Source organism: Alternaria viburni, assembly GCF_023758015.1.
Source record: "Alternaria viburni strain BMP 2772 chromosome Unknown scaffold_3, whole genome shotgun sequence".
Classification (NCBI taxonomy): Eukaryota; Fungi; Ascomycota; class Dothideomycetes; order Pleosporales; family Pleosporaceae; genus Alternaria; species Alternaria viburni.
This window is the reverse complement of record NW_026055772.1, coordinates 544,661-562,544: the sequence shown is the minus strand read 5'-3', so window position 1 is coordinate 562,544 and position 17,884 is coordinate 544,661. Positions and strand designations below refer to the sequence as shown.

The following is a 17,884-nucleotide window of genomic DNA, read 5'->3' as shown; positions in this document are numbered from 1 at the left end:
GCTGTGCCTCTCTGGTTCCTCGAATTCGCCATTTTGGCTCCACAGAAAGGGCCCGATGCCCCTGCATACATTGGAAACCCGAAGCGCAGCGACACTAGGAGCGCGAGAACCTTGGATGGAATGTACCTGTCATGGCAGAAAGTTCTCAGGGTGTGTTCACTCATGGTTCCGTCGCATCGTGGTATTGGTTGGAACTGGCAGGTCAAAGGCGTTCCTGACGATCCGTACGAGGGCCTTTCGAAACGGGCCTTTGTGGGCAGACATGTCCATAAGATGATGATTACGTACTTGCGGTCTATGGCCATGCTCTTACTGCTCGGGTGGGACTCAGTCGCGGAGGTACGGCTGTCATCGGAAGCCCACCCCTATCACCTCATGGTCGATGCACTCATTGGTTGGTCCGGTGCGATATGGGTCTGGGAAAGATTGAACTTCGCTTACAGCTTCATGGCGGCTGGATCCGTTGCATGCGGGGTATGCGAAACGTGGCAATGGCCCCCGCTAATGGGAAAGTTGAGGGATGCGTGGTCTGTGAGACAGGTCTGGAGTGTGGTCTATCACCAAACAATGAGAAAGGTAAAGTCGGGATTGACTCCTCATTCCACTTTTACATCGTTTCCAAGTTTTCCACCACCGTGCGGTATGCGAGCATCGCTAACGCAAATGTCTATTGCAGATGGTCTCGCAACCCGCAGCTCGCATTGTGCGCCTCCTGGGTCTCCGGAAAGGCAGTCTCGCATCGGGGTTAATTCAACTCTATGTGTCTTTCGCAATTAGCTGCTTAGTGCACGAGTTCCAAATGTTTATGGGAACGCGTAGAGACATGGGAGAACTCGTATTCTTCATGTCGCAGCCGGTAGCTATCACCATCGAGGGTGTTGTGCAATGGATGGCTGTTCAGGCACGGTACCGAGGGGCCGGCCATGACAATATTGGACCTGCATTAGCAAGGTATGCGGGCTATATATGGGTGGTTTTGTGGTTTTCCTTTAGTCTACCAACCTACGTGAAAGGTTGCAGAGACGCAGGGATCGTTCATGATGCGATGTTCGGCGAAAGACCCTTCGAGACTGGAGTACGTTTGGCAAATTGGATTCTTGGGTAATAGAGAGATTTTTCTTCGAGCAAGATGGCACATACAGTACTCAAAACGGTAGCCCAACCAAACCGAAATCCATATCGAAAGTAGAAGTCATGACAGAGGATGTAACTGTGAGCCTTTCGAGACGAGATGGAGCCGGACTGGGTGAACGGGCATGATGACGACAGCGCCCCTGCGCTAAACGTCTAGTGGGGGTCCGTGCTGTCAAACGCGTCTTCCAGGCTTGGAAGGGTTTCGTGCCATGAACGACACACCGCACCTCAGGAACACAGGTGTACCTAGACGCACAACACTCCCAATCGCGAAAACATTCGTGCATCTTTTCAGCCTGCTCGGGAAGATGTTTAGCGTTCCCTCCGTGCGACCCAGGTGGAAGCGATGGCATGCTCCAATGCCTCACCAACCGGCCCCTCATTTACATATCGAATATCGATCGTGAGGAGAACCCTCCTGTCGGAGTAACCCCATAGCCTTCGATTTTGGTTGGTGGTTCAGGGTCTTTTAACCCTTCTAAGCTCCATGAACTCATCATATTGAGTAGCCGCGTAGCTGCAAGGTAGGGGTTCATAAAAGAGCTTCCCTCTGCTCTCTGTAGTCAGGAATCATTCGTTCTGCACGCTCGCTTTTCTCCTACATTTGCTCGATCCCCAGTAGCCAGCCGACATGTCAGGCTGCTCGCTCGTTGCCGCGGGTCTGCCGTCCCTCATTGGGTCGGCCACCCCAACCTTCAGTTATGATCGAGCTAGGCATAGCTTTGGATCTGGCGACAACTTCGGTATCCAGGTGACTTATATGTCTGGTACTTCTACCTGTTATCAAGGAACCAGGCCTACATTCACGCCCATCATTTCCAACCCGTTGCTCTTGTACACCCGCACCTGCACTTACCAGACCCAAGGCGTGCCGGCAACCTATACAGGCATCTTCTGTCAGGATGCCGACCTTTACGACTGGGTCAACATGGGCCGTTATACGATCGATAACTATGCGTTCCTTAACCCGTTCGCTGCCACTCCCCGTGCCTTCACTGCTGCGTTCGGCGACCAGCCTTCCCCAAGCACTGTCGCTACAAGCGTCGTTCAGACGACTTCGACTGCTACCAACACTGCGTTCGCACCTGTCAGGCCTGCGGCGACTACTACAGTCTCTTCCGCCTCTGCCACGAGTACACAGACAAACATCGCTACTTCCACATTCCCGGTCACCAGTGCAGTTACACAGACCTTCACTGTCTGCCCGACATCCATTCGACCGAGTTCCTCTAGCTCTTCTCCAGCACCCATTGTGCCATCGTCTTCCCGATCATCCTCCATTCCGGCTGTACCATCATCGTCGGCACAAGTGTCTACTACCACCACGGTCGTCATGTCGACAGTCACGCCAACGCCGAGCTCAATCTCTTCACCTTTCTCTGTCCCGTCATCAAGCTCATCTGCTTCGCCTCCTCCTATCCCCTCGCCGAGCTCGTCCTCAATCGCGTCTTCCATTCCCTTGCCAAGCTCATCCGCCGTACCAGTCCCGAGCTCATCTTCTACACCTTCCGCGATCCCTTCGCCAAGCTCAGCCTCTGTTGTCACCACCACAGTGGTAAGCGTCACTACGGCTACTCCATCGAGCTCCGCTTCCATCGTGTCGCCCTCGTCCGCTTCTTCCAGCTCATCCGCTTCACCGTCTCCTATCCCATCGCCCTCTTCAGCCTCCGTCGCTACTACCACCGTCCTAAGTGTGACTACGGTTACTCCGACACCGAGCTCCATTCCGGCCGCATCATCCTCGGCCGCTTCTTCTAGCTCATCTGCGCGCCTATCATCCAGCTCTGCTTCCTCGAGCCCTGCATCGGGCCCCGCTTCTTCAAGCGCTGCGTCGAGCTCAGCAGCCTCCACCCCTGCTTCGAGCTCCGCTTCTTCAAGCCCTGTATCTACCCCAGCCGCTTCAACTCCTGTCTCGAGCTCAGCCTCTTCAAGCCCTATCTCGAGCGCAGCTTCTTCAAGCCGTGTTTCCAGTTCTGTTTCTTCAAGCCCGGCTTCAAGCTCAGCCTCTTCCAGCCCTGCTTCGTCAAGCCCTGCTTCAAGCTCTGTTGCCATCACTTCAAGCTCTGTCACCCCCACTTCAGCCAGCGCGTCGCCATCTGCGTCTGCCTTGTCCTGCCCCGCGAGCGATGGTGCCACGTTCACCACCCCTCAAGGAGACTTCGTCGTCGAGTGCTTCATCGACCGCACTAACTCCGATATCGGTGTTGCGCCTGGTAACCCTGCGAACTATGAGCAGTGTATCCAAGCTTGCGGAGCTACTTCTGGCTGCCAGGCCGTTTCATACCTGCCAAACGGCCCTTGCTACTTGAAGAGCGGTGTCGGTGCGCCTAGGTCCAACGGTGGTGTCTGGGGTGCTAGGATTGCATCAGTTCCTGTGTCTTCATCTTCTTCGATGATCGCTTCTTCTGCAGGCGCTTCCTCTCAATCAGTCGCCACGACCACAGTTGTCAGCACCACAGTCGTCACCGCAAGTTCATCTTCCAGCCCTGTTGCCAGTTCAGGCGCTAGTGTTTCTTGCCCTGGCTCCAACAACTCCATGGTCACTGTCAACGGCATGCAATATCTAGTCGAGTGCGGTGCCGACTACCAGGGTGGCGATATTCCGGGCCCAATGAGCCCGACCTACCCCAGCTCCTACGAGGGCTGCTTGGCAGACTGTTCTACCACTTCAGGCTGTGTCGCTGCCAGCTACATTATTAACGGTCCTTGCTACCTGAAGAGCGCAGCCAACGCTGCTGGTTCGAACAGCAACATTATTGGTGGAAGACTGGTCCGCAGCATCTCAACTAAGTCGGCAACTAGTGCTTCTTCGGCGGCACCTGCCTCTTCCTCTGCGGCCGCATCCTCGATGACACCTGCCTCTTCGTCTGCTGTCGCTTCTTCGTCTGCGGCCGCACCCTCGGCGGCACCTGCCTCCTCGTCCATGGCTGCTTCCTCATCCGCGGCAGCCTCCTCGCCTGTGTCTACCTCATCCCGTGTTTCCTCTTCTGTCTCCTCTTCTTCTTCGGCAGTAGCAGCAAGCTCAGCTCCAGTCACTTCAGCTGCGCCCGCTCCCGGACCCTCTACCGTTACTGTCACTACGACCATCTCCAACACAGCATACCAGTGCGCATGCACACCTGCTAGCGTCTTCGCTGCACCATCAAGCACCCTTGCTGCATCATCGAGTGCTCCTGCTGCATCATCGAGTGCTCCTGCTGCATCATCGAGTGCTCCTGCTGCATCATCGAGCGCTCCTGCTGCGAGCCCAACAGGCGCTACTAGCTGCCCTGGTTCCAATGGCTCCATGGTCACAACGTCATGTGGCGCAGTATATGCTGTCGAGTGCAGCTCTGACCGCTTCGGCAATGACCGTAAGTTCCCCTGTTCATCGTTACAACGCACACAAGTTAATATTGTATCTAGTTGAAAACGGTCTCGTGTACACCGACACTTACGAGCAATGTCTCCAAGCCTGTGACAACACTACTGGCTGTGTCAATGTTTCCTGGGTCATTGGCAAGCCTGGTGCTTGCTACATGAAGGGAAGCATCGGTGACGTCCGCGTTAACTCGAACATCATTGGAGGACGCAAGCTCTCCGGCTGCTCCACCTTCAAGCTTCACCGCAAGCGCGTCGCGTTTGCCGCTCCCAAGGTGAAGCTGAACAAGCGTGCCGCGGTTGACGACTCCAAGGCGAAGTTGGAGAAGCGTGCTGGCTTCTTCGGTCCTGACTTCACATTCACTCAGGCTCAAGTCACTGCGACTTCGACGGCCACAGCCAGGACTACCGTTACCATGTAAGTACTGTATTCCTTGCTTCCGTCATGCACTCGCTTATCAATTATAGTACCTCGACACCCGTCTCCGGTACCGCTACAGCGACAGTTTTCACTCTTGCCTCTGCTACGATCACCTCCACCACCAGCGTGCCTACCACTGTCTTCAACACCGTCAGCGTTACCACCTGCCCGACTGCTTCCCCCACACTCTGAGCATCGGGATCTCGCTCCTGATACATGCAGACACCGTCGAATGGATCTCACTGGTCAACGCTAGCCAAGCCAATCGTAGGGCTTGTCGTCACACGATAATATCAACTATCGTCGCTCTTTAACACACGTATCGGCACTGTTCGGTGTTTGCATAGGGTGTGTCTCAATAATAGAAACAGTAGACAGTTCAATAAAAGTTCTTGTTTCCTTGAACAAACATGCGCTTCGCTGCTATGACACGTAAACTACATGGTCTATAATTCGTCTGATAAACATTACCTCAAAACCTTGCGCTCGTCATAACTTCCTCCAGACACCCGACAAAGAGAATCGAAACAAAGCTTGTACACATCGAAAGTCGACGAGCGATTACCAACCACTCGCCGAGACAGCGTTCCCATAACGCCCGCTCAATTAATCATGTCAAAATCCTCGGACTTGTCACCACCCCACCCGCCGTCCCGAACACCGGCTCCAGCCTCACACCACCAAAACTCCATCCATCCACAAACACACCATCTTCATACTTCTTACTAACAATAAACCCCAACGCCCCGTCTAACCCCACACTAACCTCGATATCCCCCTCAATCTCCGCCCACCCCTTTCCCTTGAGCTCCTCATACCGTTTCGACCCGACCCTGACCCTCACAGCGTCAGGATGCAACAGCACACTCCCCACATCCGGCGTAATCTTGACATCGACATAGCGCTGCGAAAAGGTCGACGGATCAAACGGTTTCCCGACACTGAAGACAAGATCTCGAGGTGGTGTATGCGTGCTGTTGTGGAAGGAGACGAGGAACTGGACTTTGTATTTGCCCTGCGGTATACCTGTTTTTATCGTGCGGAGACAGATGTTGTCGGCTTTGATGCATTGGTACACGGCGGCTTCTTCGCGGCGGCCATCGTGATCGAGATCTTCGGCTACGGGAAAGATGCGTTTGAGGCGGCCGGTTGCGTTGTCGAGAGCGAGTCCGCTTTCGCCACTGGGCGAGAGGTCGCGGTATTGAGACATACGCGGTATATCGTCGAGGTGCGGGGAAATGCCTAACGGCATACCCGTTTTAAAATCAACCTGCGCGAGTTGGAAGGAGGAATCAAGGAGGCCGCGTCCGGTCATGCCTAGACGGAAGTGGGAAGCGCTGATTTCGAATTTGGGGGGCAGGGCGGAGAGTTTGGCCATGCGTTGGCCGAAGTCTTTGGCGGACCGGATTTGCTCGCCGTCGTTCATGTAGAGTTCGGTTAGGGAGGCCATTTCGTCTTCTTTCATCCATTGTTCGAGGCTGACGTCTGCGAGGCCGCGGTCGACGTCGAAGCGGAAGTATTTGGTGTCGGAGTTGTTGTACATGCGCTTCATTTCGTTGTCGACGCGTGCGGTGCTTGTTGCCATGCCCGTGAGCGCGCTGGCTATGGAGATGTCTGTTCCAAGGCCGAAGGGCAGCCACGATGCCATCTTCTTTACGCTGGGGATGCTTTGTAGACCGGTGCCTACGGAGACGATGACACCGATGGAGCGGCCTTCCCAGAGTGCTTTTGCCGCGTAGTCGACTTCTGCGCATGGGTTGTTGAAGCCTACGCCGCCGTCTAGATAAGTGACTTTGGGTGTGCCGAATTGCATCTCTTCGAAGAAGGTCGGTGCTGCGGATGTAGCTCTTAACGCTTCCCAGATGCGCGTCGTCCGGTCATTGGGGTCGTAAGTAGACAGGATTCGGGGAAGGCCTAACGCGTTCTTGAGGGAAGTAAGTACAAAGCCGCGGCACCCCTTTGCGTTTGCCTTTTTGTGAACTGATTGCCGGTGATGCAGCTTCCAAGTAGCGCTTCGCATTGGCTTTCGCGGGCCGAACGGACTGTCGCTAAAGAGTGTAGACAGATTCTTCGTGCTATCGACACTTTCGGGAGGGCCTGATTCCAACGAGCATAGCGAGTTCTTGAGTGTGCCGACCGGACTCTCTGTGATTACCGGCGCTGGCGGCGCATCTGCCCAGATGCTGTCTCTGGGTAGATCAGCCGCTTCATCCACTTCTTCAAAAAGCGCCTCATCCCACATCAGTTCATCTGGATCGAAGCCAAGGTCTTTCAACGCAGACTTGATGGCATTTGCGAGAACGGCACCGGAAAACCGACTAGCTCCTGTGGGGATCTTCATGCCAAATGCCTTTATTGATCGATCGTGCTTGAAGATTTGCTCCGCTAATTTACTGTATACAGCGATGCAGGTTTTGCAATCGAGTCGCAATCGTGACAGCATGATGGCTATTATGCCACCCGTTGATGTGCCTCCAATAAGGTCGAAGTAGTCGCACGGTTTTAGCGGTTCGTGGTCGTTCATGGCTTTCCTTCCTAACCTCTTCTCTTCCAAGGCTATGTTCTCCATCAGGTTTTGAAGTACCAACAGAGACGACAGGCCCCGTACACCCCCTCCATCTAGCGAGAGCAAGCGTAGCGGCGCGTTGTCATTTCTCTCTGGGTTCGAGGATTCCATGGTTGTTGGCGCCGAGAAAGGCAACAGATGTCGGTGTCGTCAGTATCAGTTTCTGGCGATCCGGGGTTTTCGTGAACGGCGATGGTATACTGTGTTTTGAATACAGTCGCCAGACGTTTGCTTGTGAGTGTAGGATACTGCACTGAAGTTGTAGAGTCAAACACTAAACCCGCCTCCGACTCATACGTATGACTGGCACGAGGCGGCTTCTTCCAAATCGATACGTGTTACAGTGGCAACGACGAGGCGTGAGTCAGATGTTGAGTCGTCTGCAGAAAGGTCCCAAGGCTGTCTACAAGGCTGCGCTTTGTGGTATGAAACAAATGACGTGCCACCAGGGCAGAAACGCGATTTCAGAATGCTACCAGAAAATCATCGAAAACCACGGGAAGTGGGAACAAGCTTCCTATAAGTCCTGTGCCACACCCCCCACATAACTACAGTTTGATGTGCTGTTCCGCGTCAATGCGAACATGGAGAACGCTCGAGGCATATGGGTATCCATTTGGGGGCCATCTTACGCGCCTGCTTAGCCTATGGTAGCTAGATCAGGCCCACCTTTACACAGAACAAGGCTACGCGCTGCGCCACGACGGATGTGCGGCGCAGGCGGTCTGGATATAGCACAGACAATGTACGTTTACCTTGGGAGTTCATGTGTTGCGAGTTGCATCTCCAAAAGGAGTAAAGTTGGTGAACAAATGTCAGGTGGCGGGTGCAGCGGGGAGAATAGGCAGCTAAGGCCTGGTGAGGCTGCCTGCTGCGCTTGTCAGATGTGTCAACCAATCACTAGCGCCGCACGATGGGGCTGCGTGCTATCAAGGTCAGCTGCCAGACGCGGGTGATGTAAGCTCTGCATGCGTGCAGCTGAGGCTCCGCAGCACGACAGGGTGCGCCGCTCGCTCGCTCAGAGTCGTCGACGAAGATTATGTTGGAATCAAACCAGGGCTGTAGTGCCCTGTGCTCTATTAGATTACAGTGTATACCCATATGTTAAAACGCTTGTGACCGTGAATGCAGACCGTAAATGCAAATCGGTTTCTAAATGCGCCCATATATCCAAACCCGGGGTATTATAATCAGATGCCGTGTGACGCCATGCATGCCCTCGTCTTGAAGTCGTTAAGTCATAAATCGTGATCGTTAAAGTCGCTCTGCAGCGCGGAGTCCGCTAGTCATATTCTACGCCAGGTTAGCGAGTGCTGCGTGGAAGGTGCGTTGGCAGAACTTACAAGTAGTTTTGCGCGGTATGCTTCCCAATGTTGGTCGTAAATTTGTTGCAGCATCATGTCCGACTCCTTCGCTCTTAGTGTGCGAAGAGTCTCCATTTTGGGACTGTCCTTCCTCCTCAACTTTTGCCTGGGGACGTAGATCGGGGAAGGCGAGGGCTTGATGGTCCAATGAGACGGCGGGAAATAACTTAGCGACTGCGAGCGAGCGTGTGTTGTTGGCACCATTGGAGAGCCAGGTGGTGACGTGGCAGGTGTTGATGGGCTCGATGCAGAGAAACTGGCCGCTTCGGAGAAGACAGATGGCGATGGCGATGAAGTCGCAGAGCTGTTGGAGATGACGGGTGACAGTACTATCGGCGATGGGGGTTCCACAGGAGCGAATCGGGTGGGACCGGGTCGTCGCGCACTTCCCTTGCCAGAAAGTGGTGATGGTCTTTTGATGTCGACAACACGGGGGGTCCTCTGCGGAGTCGCGAATTGCGACTTGGTGGTTTTCGCTTTTGGGTTCGGCGTGGTGTTGGGTTCCTTACGTGGCAGCGCTGGTGACGTGGGCTCCTTGGTGGTGGTGTGGGCCGATTGCGACGATCGCACTCCCTCTCCGCGCGACAACGGCGATGGCTTTCTTTCGGCGGCAACAGCGCGTCGCACCTTGGATGGCAGCGTGTTCCTCCTGCCGAACAAAGGTGTCGGGCTTTTGACGATGTCGTCGGCGTTGAACTGGAAAGGCTCGGATGGGCGAGATGGTAGCGATGGTCGGACGGATTGTGACGGCAGCGAGTTGCTCCTGGCGAAGAGGGGCTTAGGGACCAACTCGGTTTGTCCTCCAAAGTGGAACATGGGCGGTCCTTTCATCTCCATCTCTGGGTTCTCCGGTTCCTTTGGTGGCGTCGTGGGCGGCGATGTTTTGCATTTGTACTGATAGAAGACGCGATGCGGATTGCGTCGCGGAACGGGGGGTGTTTTGCATAGCGTCAACGTCTCGTCCAACAACACGTCGAGATCCTCCTCCATCTTCCTTTTCATAGTAAACGCGATCCGGTGGTAGTCGATGTTGCAGCCCCGGCAGTGCGAAGCGAAATGGATAAGTAGGTGATGAGGCGTAAGCAAGCGAGACGGGTGTCTATTCCTGACACAAAGCTGAAGGTTCCATGGGAGTGTTAGGGGAAAAGGAACGGATCACCCGCCTCCTCTACAAAGTTAATTAGTCGGTCAGGTCCTTGATTCCGTGCGCAACACGCGAGCCAGCGCTAGACGTCATTGGACAAGCCGCTGGCGCTGCAACTTGCGGTAAAGCTGGCTGGATGCGATCGAAGGTTTGCCAGCGTGGCTAGGACCCATAACCCTGCATCCTCATTTTAAAATGCCCCACGACGCGGGCGATCACGCGCAAGTCCCAACAGTCTCCCTCAGGTGAGGGTATGCAAGTAATCCGACGTGTGCATTTGCGGTATGGCGCTGATGGGGTCATGGAGATGGGATGAGTGAGCATCGTCTTATGTTGTGCCTGCATGGCTGCTCGTCATCGCCGCGCGACTGGACGGACAAACCGGGCGCTAGGAGCCAGCCCCGGTAACGCCTTCCCCAGGAGTGTACCTCGCGATCGAGATCCAACGGTATTCGACGTCAGGCATCATGTCATACCACATGCGTCGCCCGCCATGACGGATAGCAGCACGCTGAAGTCGAGATTGAAGTCATAGAGATGACCTGCTTCGGAGTCTTACGGCTCAGGAGAGCAGGTTACGTAGTGTCACCACATTCAGCACCGAGTCCAGGCTCATCGGGATGCCTCCGATCAAGCTTCAGCATGGCAAGGGTAGGATGCATGCCCCAGGGTGGTGTTGTGGTCTCAGCTTCTCAGTGACGCTGCTTGCCCAGCCAAAGACGGTGTGTAAACTTGTATCCTCATTCATGCGGAGAGCGCATCTCATATTATCCACTATCGTACCGCCATATTACAATCATGTATTCTTCAAAAACGTCAACGTCGTGCAAGTACGACTGAAAGTAGCATGACCTTCGCCTTCTAGATGCAAACATAAAATGCAACGCCTGGTATCAACCGTGAAAATGCAATAAGAAACCACCATCCAAGCTCAGCCAGCCTCAAATGCATTAGTCAAGTTCGCCCGAGAACGTCTGTCGACGCATTGCCGGGGTCCCGATGTTGTTAAGCGGGATGCCGAAATCGTCTTCTTCAGCCCAGTCAGCATCATCATCTGACTCCCAAGCACATGGAATCTTCTCAGCGCGGCGTACGCGGTATGTGATAAAACCGAACCCATTTGAGATGCTCGTAGCGATACGGAGCATGACGGATACCAGGTGTGCGGGTGGCCCCAGAACAAGCTCGCACGTCTTGCTCACCAAGGCATTTGTGAAGTCTCTGCCTGGGTTGTGCTTGGGTGGGCAGAAAAGGTTCTGCGCTGGAGGCATAGGAGAGAAGGCACGTCTCTGTGAAGCACCTGTGAGCTTCCTCATACGAATGGCATCCGGTGGTGTAGGTATGTCTATGCTAGCACGCCCGAGGCTGTCGTCGTCGGAATCGCTCATTAGCGGTGGTGTCGAAGGCGCTGATGACGGTCGTCCATCGATCGAGGTCACCGCGGACGGATAGTATGGGGCAGTAGGAGTCACAGGTGCGGATGCATCAGTACGCTCGGTGGATGGGCCGCGGACAGTAACCTCAGATATCTGACGTCGGTGTATCGAACGGCCCCTGGGCTCATCTTGCTGCTTGGAAAAGACTTGTGCCCATGGGTTCACGATATCAGCCTCGGCATCGAGAAACTTGGGAGAAGGACTTCGCGGAGTAGCAGTATCCAGAGAGTAGAATGAGTCTGCGCTTGAGGCCAGACTCAAGGCATCCGAAATCTGGCGTTCCAGTATGGGTTTTTCAGCCTCGGTGGGTTGCTTTGCTGCTGGAGACTCGACTATACGTTCCATGGCCGATACCGATTCTCTCCTGGGCGCTCGGATGGGCGCCGTAACTGACCGCAGGCCTTGAAACATGCTGGCGCGTTCCGCTACCGAGGGGCGACGTTGAGGAGATCTGGATGGGAGGGGCTTTGGTGCTGTTCTCGCCAAAGGGGTCTCGGGTGCGGCCGGCACTATTTCGCTGCTGTCAGTACAGACGCTCGACCGGTCGTCCTCTTCGTTTGAAGAAGTAATACCAGTCTCTGAGCTCATAGTACCAGCAGTAGAAGGCCGTGAACCATGTTGCTGCGGAACCCAGGTCTTGTCCATGACCCACTTCTTTGCCTGCCCTGAGGGCTTCCTCTTGATCGTCTTGCGTGGGGGGCTCTTTGGGCGCTCGAGCTCTGCGACGACCTCGAACCCGCGCGCAAACGGACACTGCGTCCTCTCGTACTGCATGACTTGAGCCAATACTGACTTGAATTGCGTGATCTTGTCCTTGTCATCGTCCGTCTCATAGGGGAGCTCGATGCGATAGTACGAGTCCTGGCGTACGCGCAGCACGAAGACGGACTGATTGTCGACAAGCCATATCTGAGACCTGGGAAAGATGGTGTGCAGGAGGTTGCCGCTATTCAGGAAGGAGACGTTGGAGGCTGTCACACGATAGATACGGAGAGCGCCTGTGATAGGTTAGACAAGTTCCAGCCCGGTGACACATGGGATGGCATACCGACTGCGAGTGTGCGCTCTGTAGGCGTCTTCCAGGGTATCGGATGCGCTGCGTCACCTGAGCGGGAAGGTGACAGGCGCCGAGCGGGCCCAGCTGTTGTGAAGGAGAAGATCTTGGAGTTGGAGCACACAAACAGCGTCTCTATGCCATCGGCGCTGTTTACAGACGGTGCAGGCACCGACGTAGTCCTCCGTGCAGTGCGCGCGGGCAGTGTGAAGCTGCGCCTCGAGTTGCTGGGGTTGAGAGCAGACGGCGCGTGCTCAGGATGCTGGGATGAAGCCGGCATCGTCATAATAGACTTCTTATAGGGGCATTGCTATCCCGGCAGGGCGAGGTCGAGGTGAAGGATCCCACAGAAGACAGCGGCCGGCGCTTGGTGAGAGTATTACAAGTGTTAGTGCGGAGATGGGGGGTGATGGAGAGGCTGAAGGGATTGGAAGTCCCTGGCTTCGGAACGCTACGCGCTTTGGCCACAGGGACGACTTGGAGTTTCAACCTGATCAGCGGATCGTCTGAACCCCGCGCGCGTCCAGTTGCCAGTTATGCCGCCGGTGTGAGATGGGACGCTGCAGATGGGTGCGTGTTTTGTTGGTGCGACGGCATCCCCTATCAACAACGCGTTACTTGCTTTGTTTGCGACGCGCTGCGCTACGACGGGTCCGTGGGGAGCTGTCAGTACGTCATGGGCTCCGCCAGTTCGCAGGCGTTCGCACACGCCCTCTACGTGGACGCAATCCACGTTTGCTGCGCCGAAAGCAACACCAGACTGCCTGAGCCTCTGTCGAGCTTGCCACCATGGACAAAATCGACATGTCCCAGTTCGACGTGTCCAACTTCGACCCCAACGCCATCCTGCGGGGAGCCCAGCTTACTCTGGTTGGCGGTAAGTCGAGGCCATCATGGTATCGTGAGTGACAGCTCCATTCTGACACCGCCGCAGTCAATCGAGCTCTCCAGAACCCGGGTCTCTTCACTTCGGACCACTACCGTCAGGCTGCTATTGCTGTAGCTGCAGGCGTCGCCATCCGCATCATCGTCGCCATACCCGTACGTCTCAACCATTCACGGATGCCCTATGCCACGCAAACATTACCTCTAACATAGCCAGATTGTCGGCGTCAGAGTGCTACTATGGATCCTCTCTCTATTCGTCAACATGGACCACACGAGCATGGACGAGAGTGTCGTCAACGGCCTCCACTTCCTTGAGCACACCGTCCTCCAGGTGCCCTTCTTCCTCATGACCATGATGCGCTACGTCACACCTACTCTGGATCGCATGTAGGCACGCTCGTAGCCGTTTTGAGATCTAGCTGACAACGTCTCCAGGTTCATGGACTCCCTCCGTTGGGTCGACGAGACGTACGTTCAGAAGCACAAGAGCGAAGACCCCCACAACCTCCGCGCCATGTACTACCCAAACCTCGAGAAATACCCCGACCACGCACCCAAGCCCGAGAAGGAGAAGAAGCCCATCAAACAGGCTATAATGCTATATGCGACAAAACAGGGGAGGAAGGCGGCCATTTCTTTGGCAGTACTGGCCTTGTCTTACGTTCCATATGTAGGACGCTTCGTGCTGCCCGCTGCCAGTTTCTACACATTTAAGAAATCAGTGGGAACGCAGCCCGCAGCAGCCATCTTCGCGGGATCACTGCTGTTCCCCCGCAGATACCTCGTCAGCTTCCTGCAAGCTTACTTCTCATCGCGGACTCTTATGCGAGAGTTGGTAAGCATCCACTCAGCGAAGTCCACGTTCAACTGGCTAATTCAAACAGCTTGAGCCCTACTTCACACGCGTTCGCTACAACAAAGAGCAAAAGAAGCTCTGGTTCAAAGACCGAGCTGGTGTGCTCTTTGGTTTCGGCCTAGGCTTCTACATCTTTGTCAAGATACCCCTCGTCGGCGTCCTCATCTACGGTCTCGCCGAAGCGTCCACGGCATACCTCATCACCAAGATCACAGAGCCGCCGCTCCCGCCCACCGAAGCCGCCAAGTTCAAGGAAGAGTCACTGCGCTGGAAGAACAAACACGAGTTCCTCAATCTGCCATGGCAGCACATGGACGAATACAACCTCGCAATGCACAAGCCCAAGGTCCAATCCGAAGTCCGCCAGACACCACGAAAGACGTTCAGCTAGTTTGCGATGACGCGAAAACTTCGGATGACAAATTATATGGGAGCGGAAAACTGCCGCTTGACATGACGAACACGCAACCTCGCACCTTAGAAAACGAACCGCAACTAGTACACGCGCCGTCGGCAATCAGGTATATCCAGTTGTCACGCTATCCGGCCGCTGTACGATGATGGTACCATTATGAATATACCCCGCAGTGGGGTCAACGCGTCCCGTTGTGGTAGGTAGCTTACAGCTCCATCCGATCATACGTAACGTAACAGCGCCGTATCATCGAGCTTATCACCCACCTTGTAGTAATAGTTGGTGGATATGGGATTCGGCCTTGTCCTCGGCACGTATCTATTCGTCCCAGATAACAATTGATAGGTTGAGAGTTACTCTTTCCCCGCGTCTGTTGGCTTCATATACGTGACATTCCCCTCTCGCGACCGGACGCGTCTGCCCTCATTGTCTAACTTGCAGATTGTTTTTTTTCCTGTTCCTCTCAACTCCCAAGCTTGATACACCCCAAAACTCAACATGGGCAAAGAAGGGTTAAGATACGCGGCCAAGGTCTCGCTGGACAAACCGGCATCGGAGCAGGAATGCCTGCACGTACGTCAAATGCTCACAACACCCAAACTTGATCTTCAAAGATAACACTTGCAGAACCGTTGGCATCCCGAGAACCCCTCCTACGGCACGATCAAACCTGGTGAAGCCGTCAAGATTGAATGCGTAGATTGGACAGGCGGTCAAATCGGCAACAATGACTCAGCAGATGACATCCGTGACGTTGACCTTACCAAGATCCACTACTTGACTGGGCCCTTTGATATCGAAACTGCGGAGCCTGGCGACGTGCTAGTAGTTGATATCCAAGATGTACAGCCCCTAGAAGACCAGCCATGGGGTTTCACGGGTATATTTGCGAAAGAAAACGGAGGAGGGTTCCTGGATGAGCTTTACCCAGAACCGTAAGTTTGCGAGACGAACATCGCGTTTCGAGGAAACAATGGAGGAAGAGAAGAAATGAAGATTAACGCACGTACAGTGCAAAAGCTATTTGGGATTTCGAAGGCATCTTCTGCAGCTCCCGCCACATTCCTGGTGTTCGATTCGCAGGCCTAATCCACCCCGGCAGTAAGCAAACTTTCTGTCCACCTTCTGTCCCAATCGAACACAAGACTGATCACATTATCCACAATCTCAGTCCTAGGCTGTGCCCCTTCCGCCGAAGTCCTCGAGACCTGGAACACGCGTGAAGCCGAACTCATCTCGACGCACACGCACCTGGACCGCATCGTTGCACAACCACCACAGCCCCAAAACGCCCACTCCGGCTCCGCCACAGGTTCCGTAAAGGACAAAATCGCGAAAGAAGGCGCTCGCACGATCCCAGGACGTCCTGAACATGGTGGAAACTGCGATATTAAGAACCTCTCCCGCGGCTCCAAAGTTTTCCTCCCAGTTCACGTACCCGGCGCGAAATTCAGCGTAGGAGACCTACATTTTAGCCAAGTAAGCTCCTCCGCCCCACAAACCCTACCTTGAACAACGCGAACTAACACCTCTCCCTCTCTCCTCAAGGGCGACGGCGAAATATCCTTCTGCGGCGCCATCGAAATGGCAGGCGTCATCACCATCAAATTCAGCGTCATGAAGGGTGGCATGAAGCAGCTCGACATGAAGAGTCCCATTTACATCCCTGGTCCTGTAGAGCCGCAGTTTGGTCCCGGCAGGTATATCTACTTTGAGGGGTTTAGTGTGGATGAGAAGGGTAAACAGCATTATCTTGATGCTACGGTGGCGTATCGTCAGACTTGCTTGAGGGTGATTGAGTATTTGAGACGGTTTGGTGAGTTTACTTCTTTTATGGGTCTGTTTGCTTTTGCGAAGCTTTTGTGGGTTGGCCTGTGTTAGCCTGCCCTGGTGAAGTTCGAGGCTCATGTCTCGTTTGGTACTTCCAGCGTTCTTGACTCCTTGGCATTGGCTTTTTTCGTTTGGAGCAGAGATTGGCTGTCGTGTTTGTAGCGATGGGGGTTGGTTTTGAGTTTTGAGACGCTTTAGTCTTCCTGAAGATTGGTTACTGACTAGATTGCAGGCTACAGCGACTACCAGATCTACCTCCTGCTCTCGTGTGCCCCGATTCAAGGTCATATAGCTGGTATTGTCGATATCCCCAACGCCTGTACGACCATCGGACTGCCGATTGACATCTTCGACTTTGACATTAGCCCCCAGCTTCCAGCGGAGAAGCGCGATCTTGGGACGTGCGCGTTTGCTGGGAAGAAGTAGATGGTGTGTTTGTGTTGGTCTATGTGTGCAGAGCGTGTAGAGGGTTTGTGGGTTAAGTCTGAGGTTAGCGCAGGGTGTCCAGACTGCTTCGTTTTGCTGTCTGATTCAGTAGAATGTCACCGTATTCGAAGCAATCTCATAAACATGATGTGTTATATTGATCATCGGTATAGGGAAGATGGGGTATCCAATCTCCTCTGTGATAGACACCGTAGGCCAATTCTGAGACTGTAAGCAGACTGTGGTCGTCGTAGCGGATATTCATCCTAGCCTCTATCTGAAAACGTGTCGTGGATTGTCTATAGAACCTTGTCTGCCGCAGAGACTGTGTCTTATTAGCAAGCTGCGTTCGCTATTGATTAGTAGGGACTCATACCATTCAAGCCTGTGTTATCAGGCTCAACGTGCGCTGCTTTGACGGTTCCATTCTCGATGACCAGAGCATATCGCTTGGAGCGGTCACCTCCGAAGATGGATGCACCGTCGAAAGAGAGGTCAAGGGCCTTTGTGAAGCTCAGGCTGGGGTCACCGAGGAAGCGAATCTGAACAAGTCAACACAATATTCTCTTGTCTGAATGCGAACAACTCACGCCGCTGGAGCCAGATGGGTCGAGCATCTTACCCCAAGCTTTCATGACAAAAGGGTCGTTCACCGATACAACAAAGACCTTGCCGGCATCCTTCAGCTTGGAGGAGTTGATGTAGCCCGGGATGTGGTTCTCAGAGCACGAGGGCGAAAAGGCAGCCGGAACGCCTTTGCCATTGTCAAACACATGTTCACTCAGTCGACGCTAGGGGAAATTTACCGATAATCACACCCTTTCCGGACAACTCGTTGGCCAGGTTCACCTTGTTACCTGGCGAACCCTCGACGAGGTCAACGCTGGGCAGCTTGTCACCGACATTGACGAATGCAGGTGCTGAGGCGTGGAACAGACGTCGACCGGCGACTGGACGAACTAGGGGTAGACGGCGGACGGTAGCGAACAT

At 54.3% G+C, this 17,884-nt stretch overlaps 8 protein-coding genes across 8 annotated transcripts; 3 read left to right on the top strand and 5 right to left on the bottom strand.

Annotated features, from left to right (window-relative positions):
* Window positions 1-2,181: 2,181 nt before the first annotated feature.
* J4E79_001830 (uncharacterized protein) lies at window positions 2,182-3,186 on the bottom strand (the record flags this gene model as incomplete). Its single annotated transcript, XM_049350735.1, has 2 exons — window positions 2,182-2,219; window positions 2,355-3,186. The coding sequence occupies 2 exons, from the start codon at window positions 3,184-3,186 to the stop codon at window positions 2,182-2,184; spliced, it is 870 nt and encodes a 289-aa protein (XP_049214574.1).
* A 484-nt stretch (window positions 3,187-3,670) lies between these two features.
* Window positions 3,671-4,916, top strand: J4E79_001829 (uncharacterized protein; the record flags this gene model as incomplete). Its single annotated transcript, XM_049350734.1, has 2 exons — window positions 3,671-4,487; window positions 4,540-4,916. 2 exons carry the CDS (start codon window positions 3,671-3,673, stop codon window positions 4,914-4,916), a joined length of 1,194 nt encoding a protein of 397 aa, XP_049214573.1.
* Window positions 4,917-5,525: 609 nt separating this feature from the next.
* Window positions 5,526-7,592, bottom strand: J4E79_001828 (uncharacterized protein; the record flags this gene model as incomplete). Its single annotated transcript, XM_049350733.1, has 1 exon — window positions 5,526-7,592. One exon carries the CDS (start codon window positions 7,590-7,592, stop codon window positions 5,526-5,528), a length of 2,067 nt encoding a protein of 688 aa, XP_049214572.1.
* Window positions 7,593-8,735: 1,143 nt separating this feature from the next.
* J4E79_001827 (uncharacterized protein) lies at window positions 8,736-9,835 on the bottom strand (the record flags this gene model as incomplete). Its single annotated transcript, XM_049350732.1, has 2 exons — window positions 8,736-8,774; window positions 8,825-9,835. 2 exons carry the CDS (start codon window positions 9,833-9,835, stop codon window positions 8,736-8,738), a joined length of 1,050 nt encoding a protein of 349 aa, XP_049214571.1.
* A 1,104-nt stretch (window positions 9,836-10,939) lies between these two features.
* On the bottom strand, window positions 10,940-12,759 carry J4E79_001826 (uncharacterized protein; the record flags this gene model as incomplete). Its single annotated transcript, XM_049350731.1, has 2 exons — window positions 10,940-12,423; window positions 12,474-12,759. The coding sequence occupies 2 exons, from the start codon at window positions 12,757-12,759 to the stop codon at window positions 10,940-10,942; spliced, it is 1,770 nt and encodes a 589-aa protein (XP_049214570.1).
* Window positions 12,760-13,268: 509 nt separating this feature from the next.
* On the top strand, window positions 13,269-14,614 carry J4E79_001825 (uncharacterized protein; the record flags this gene model as incomplete). The annotated part of the gene is made up of 5 exons (XM_049350730.1): window positions 13,269-13,356; window positions 13,414-13,520; window positions 13,582-13,754; window positions 13,803-14,202; window positions 14,252-14,614. 5 exons carry the CDS (start codon window positions 13,269-13,271, stop codon window positions 14,612-14,614), a joined length of 1,131 nt encoding a protein of 376 aa, XP_049214569.1.
* Window positions 14,615-15,136: 522 nt separating this feature from the next.
* Window positions 15,137-16,894, top strand: J4E79_001824 (uncharacterized protein; the record flags this gene model as incomplete). The annotated part of the gene is made up of 6 exons (XM_049350729.1): window positions 15,137-15,211; window positions 15,266-15,573; window positions 15,651-15,739; window positions 15,810-16,117; window positions 16,187-16,454; window positions 16,701-16,894. The coding sequence occupies 6 exons, from the start codon at window positions 15,137-15,139 to the stop codon at window positions 16,892-16,894; spliced, it is 1,242 nt and encodes a 413-aa protein (XP_049214568.1).
* A 299-nt stretch (window positions 16,895-17,193) lies between these two features.
* On the bottom strand, window positions 17,194-17,884 carry J4E79_001823 (uncharacterized protein; the record flags this gene model as incomplete). The annotated part of the gene is made up of 4 exons (XM_049350728.1): window positions 17,194-17,219; window positions 17,271-17,436; window positions 17,485-17,648; window positions 17,701-17,884. The coding sequence occupies 4 exons, from the start codon at window positions 17,882-17,884 to the stop codon at window positions 17,194-17,196; spliced, it is 540 nt and encodes a 179-aa protein (XP_049214567.1).